This window comes from Oncorhynchus clarkii, chromosome 2 (genome assembly GCF_045791955.1).
Source record: "Oncorhynchus clarkii lewisi isolate Uvic-CL-2024 chromosome 2, UVic_Ocla_1.0, whole genome shotgun sequence".
NCBI classification, from domain to species: Eukaryota; Metazoa; Chordata; class Actinopteri; order Salmoniformes; family Salmonidae; genus Oncorhynchus; species Oncorhynchus clarkii.
In genome coordinates, this window is record NC_092148.1 from 69,055,186 (window position 1) to 69,060,481 (window position 5,296).

Sequence of the window (5,296 nt, forward strand, 5' to 3'; positions counted from 1 at the left end):
TTGTTGATTCTTCACACAAAAATACAGTTTTATATCTTAATGTTTGAAGCCTGAAATGTGGCAAAAGGTCGCAAAGTTCAAGGGGGCCGAATACTTTCGCAAGGCACTGTAAGTGTGAGTTGTCCTCTAGATTGTGAAAATTATTTGTATGATGTAAAACTAAAACATTTACATTTACTAGAGCTCAATACAATATAATACATGTTATCGCTGTTATATTTTCATTAGGTGCTCTGCACACTACATTTCTGCACTGATAGTAATACAATTCTATAGACAAAGTAATCACCAAATGTTGTTATATCTTTCAGCTAAAGAAGACTCTACAATAGCAAGTCTCGAAGGTGAAGTGTCTATGCATTGAAAACTACAACTGACTACATTGACATCCCAAAGCTTCAGAGAGAAGTGTTGAGAAGATTGGGCTCTCAATTGGGGCTACCAAGGGGAATTATCCTGTGATCAGATGACCCAAGACTCCCTGAAGTGCCACACCAACAATGGCTGAGCTGCTACAACTTCGAGAAGTAATCACGCAACTGATCACGCACACACACACACCTCACCTCACCTCACCTCACCTCACCTCACCAGGGTCTCAAAAAGGAGGAAGTGTTACATCCAGTGGAGGCTGCTAAGGGGAGATAGCTGAAACGGAGCTGAAAACAACAGAATACAACCGTGAAATGCTTACTTACAAGCCCTTAACCAACAATGCAGATTTAAGAAGATAGAGTTAAGAAATAAATGAAAGTAGAAAATATATGTCTTTTTAAAAGTAACCCAATTAAATAACAATAATGAGGCTATGTACAGGGGGTACTGGTACCGAGTCAATGTGCGGGGGTAATTTGTACATGTAGGTAGGGATAAAGTGACTATGCATAGATAATAAACAGCCAGTAGCAGCAGTGTAAAAACAAAGGCGGGGGGGGGGGGGGGGGGGGGGGGGTGGTTGATTAATTGTTCAGAAGTCTTATGGCTTGGGCGTTGAAGCTGTTAAAGAGCCTTTTGGACCTGGACCTTTAGACCGTCCCCTCGCCCATACCCGGGCGCAAACCAGGGACCCTCTGCACACATCAACAACAGTCACCCACGAAGCATCGTTACCCATCGCTCCACAAAAACCACTACTTCAAGGTCTCAGAGCAAGTGACGGCACCGATTGAAACGCTATTTAGCGCGCACCACCGCTAACTAGCTAGTCGTTTCACATCCGTTACATTGGCACTCCGGTACCGTTTGCCGTGCGCCAGCAGAAAGAACAATCTATAACTTGGGTGACGAGTCTTTGACGATTTTGTGGGCCTTCCTTTGACACGCCTAGTATATAGGTTCTGGAAGGCAGGAAGCTTGACCCCAGTGATGTACTGGGCTGTAAGCACTACCCTCTGTAGCACCTTGCGGTCGAATGCCGAACAGTTGCCATACCAGTCAGGATGCTCTCGATGTGCAGCTCGATGTGCAGCTGTAGAACTTTTTGAAGATCTGGGGACCCATGTGTTTGATGTATTTGATGCCCTTCCATCCATTCTGCTCCAGCCATCACCACAAGCCCGTCCTCCCCAATTAAGGTGCCACCAACCTCCTTTGGTTATATCCCTGTTAAACAGACATGTTGATGAGATCTGGGTTTGACCACTGGGGATCAGGTTACTGTCAGGGTCAGAGGTCAACAACTGATTTATTATGGGGCCATGGGGTCACCATTTGAGATGTTGGCTGTGTATGTGCATGTTTTTTTAATATAGTTTTTACCTTTATTTAACTAGGCAAGTCAGTTAAGAACAAATTCTTATTTACAGTGACAGCCTATGATCAGTGGGTTAACTGCCTTGTCCAGGGGCAGAACAACAGATTTTTACCTTGTCAGCTCGGGGATTTGATCTAGCAACCTTTACGGTTACTGGCCCAACTCTCTACCCACTAGGCTACCTGTCACCCCACTACCTGCCACCCCTTACCACTCAAATGAGCCCAATATATTAATTTTGACAATAGGTGTTCTGACGGTTAAAGGATGTTAGTCCATCTACTGAGGTCAAATTGAGTTGATTTGGGCATTCTGTAAAAGTTTTATCTAAGGAAGGAAATATATATACTCCCAAATATTTTAAAGGGGAAACGATTGGGATTCCATAAGTAGAGATGGAGCCCTCCGTTGGGGTCTTGAGAGGCAATAGGCTGATTTGGTTAGATTCATTTTATAATTTGAGATTAAGCTGAATTTCTCTATGATCTTCAGTGCGTTTGGAAGCGATTGAGATACATTGTCTAGCAAAACACTGTCCACGTATAATGAGATGAAGTGATCACTAGATTTTAGGTAAATTGGTGTCATTTCCTTCGACTGGCAAATTGTCTGGGCCATAGGTTCCATGAATAATACAAATAGCATAGGAGAAATCGATGATATCATATTTAAGTCATTTCTTGCAGAATTGTGATTATGGTTCCCATAGAGCAGTGGTCTTCAATTCTGTCCCCAGAGAAGCTTCTGCTCCTGTACTGCTCTAACACTTTAATTTAGTAGCTGCATCAGTTGAAATGTGTTAGTGCTGGTCTGGAACGAAAGTCCTGCTCTAACACCTTACTTTATCTCAATGTTATTGATCTGTCAGCAGTATTCTATCAGAGTATCTTTATCTCTATGGTATTGATCTGTCAGCAGTATTCTATCAGATTATCTTTATCTCTATGGTATTGATCTGTCAGCAGTATTCTATCAGAGTATCTTTATCTCTATGGTATTTATCTGTCAGCAGTATTCTATCAGAGTATCTTTATCTCTATGGTATTGATCTGTCAGCAGTATTCTATCAGAGTATCTTTATCTCTATGGTATTGATCTGTCAGCAGTATTCTATCAGAGTATCTTTATCTCTATGGTATTTATCTGTCAGCAGTATTCTATCAGAGTATCTTTATCTCTATGGTATTGATCTGTCAGCAGTATTTTATCAGAGACTGAGAAAGAAGGATACTGGACGTAGGCACGCACACAGACTAGAGGCCACACTGTGTGAGGCTTGTTTCCATGCAGCCCTGGACCACCTCATACACTAATGGTGATTGGAGATTGAGAAAGTGACCTACAGCGATGCCGCTGTGATGACCCCAATAATGAGTCACAGTGAACTAGATCACGCAAGAGGAGCGAGGTCACCTCCTGTCACACTGACCTTTGACCTTGACAGCAGTACAGATGTGTGTGTTCTGTATCTACAGTAGTCATTGATTAGCTTGTGCAGGAAATGTTATTGTGGACATGGAAAGTGGTGGCTGGTTCTCTGTCACACAGACACAACACACTCACAAGACACATTTAAACACATACTCTTTATTAAATATGACAGCTTATACAAAGATATAGACTAAGATGAATAAAACAGACAATGTACATTTGGGGAAACATTTCGGCCACATTCGTTTCACTGGTTTAGTCAGTGAAATATTTACAACAAATAAGCTTGAATAAATGTTAAATTAAACAACATATCTTTAAACGTTCAAGTCATAGCAAACATAAAACAGTATTTACTTTAAAGTGCTTCACGGATTTCTAATACACTTGACCAAGTAGCTCACTAGACACGAGAGAGTGAGAGAGAGTGAGAGTGAGAGAGAGAGTGAGAGTGAGACAGAGATAATTGAAATTGAGAGTTTAGAGACACAAGAATATAGGGATGATCATGGAGGGGATTGTAGATCAGCTCAGCTCATTGGGGACAGGAATAATGACTTGAACAACAAGGTATTACAGACCTCCTTCCACCCTACCCACAGTCAGCACTTAAAACTAAGTTTCTTCCACCACTTTGCATCTGACCCACATTCTGCCGTTAGCCGTGTCTGTGTATAGGTTGTTGTCTTGTTCATGAATGTATTCAGATGTGGCCCTGCCTGTGTGTAGCTTGTTGAGTACGTTATTCAGCTGTAGCTGTGTCTGTATATTGGTTGACGATAATGTTATTCAACAGTGACTGTGCCTGTTTGTTGGTTGCTGATAAAGTTATTCAGCCGTAGCTGTGCGGGCTACGGGGATTGATGGGGGAGGAGTCTTGTCTCCCACTCTGTCCAATCAGCTGGTAGAGTCGGTGACTGAGGTTCTGAACTTGACAGGTTCCCAGGACACACCCCACCCTCATCAGCTGACCCTGGCCACGCCCACCGCTACCGTTGGCATGACGGCGACCCCGTGACGTCACCTCTCTAGAGAGGTGGTAGTTCTGGTCAGGCAATGGACTGGATGGCTTGGCCAGTGGGCCTTCATGGTCAGGCATTAGGTTAGACTGCCTCGGGGGTCCTTTAGGGAGCAGGGCCCTCCAGACGGCCCATCTGTTTCTAAGGGCAACGCTGTCGTCCAGGGCAACAGTCGGGGTGACAACCGTCGCCATAGTGAGAGACGAAGACGACCCAGGTGTCCAGGAGGTTCTGGATAATATAAACCTAAGAGAGAAAGAGAGAGACAGTCGCATACATGCCGCAAAAACACGCACTCACACACACACAGAAACACACACACCCCAGTCAGGTACAGCAGTCAGGTACAGCAATTACTACTTGGATTTCTGAGTGTAATTTGAGCATTGAGACGAGGAGGAATGTTTCACAGACACACTCGGAACAGGTAACCTGAGGAGAACTGAGAGAGGCAGAGAGCGAGAGACCTGGCTCCAGAAATATGCTGTGCAAGAACCTCATATTCCAGACACAAATGAACTTGGCTTTTTTAATATACGGTATAGGAGAAAATGTCCAGTTATACAACTCATACAGAAATGATAGTCATGCTTATTAATGTTTCTATATTTAAGTTAAAGCCTTACGAGACATTTCTTGGGATTCATTCAATGATTGCAGTCTCGTATGATTAGTCATGTATTTAGAGTTAATCAACAACACCTCTTTGTTTTTTAAGTCTTAAGAAATGTCTAAACAACACACACCAGAGAGAGAGTGAGAAAGAGGAGGGGGAGAGACTTCCTGAGACCTACTCAGTCAAGAGCCTCTACTCCTCTTCTCTATTTTAATGCTTCATCTTTTATACTTAGGCTTTTCACCTCCCTCCCCTCCTTTCTTGTCTCTCACTCTACTACAATGGCCTCTCCCCTCGTTTTCCCCCCACGCTTTCTCTTCATTCCCTCCCTCCTTTATCCAGCAGTCTGAGTGGCAGTAAGAGGCTGTCTGATGAGTTGGGTGACCTGCCTGAGCGATTATGCAACACACACACACACACACACACACACACACACCAAAGACACACTGTACTCAGTGTACGAATTACCCTGAATGA

The 5,296-nt window shown here is 43.4% G+C and overlaps 1 protein-coding gene across 1 annotated transcript in view; it reads right to left on the minus strand.

Annotated features, from left to right (window-relative positions):
- Positions 1 to 3,320: 3,320 nt before the first annotated feature.
- LOC139382278 (adrenomedullin 2b) overlaps positions 3,321 to 5,296 on the minus strand; it is a 6,244-nt gene continuing 4,268 nt past the window's right edge. The window contains exon 3 of the mRNA XM_071126154.1: positions 3,321 to 4,449. Within this exon, the coding sequence (XP_070982255.1) occupies positions 4,017 to 4,449 (433 nt within the window). The 3' untranslated portion in view covers positions 3,321 to 4,016. The remainder of the gene's footprint in view (positions 4,450 to 5,296) is intronic.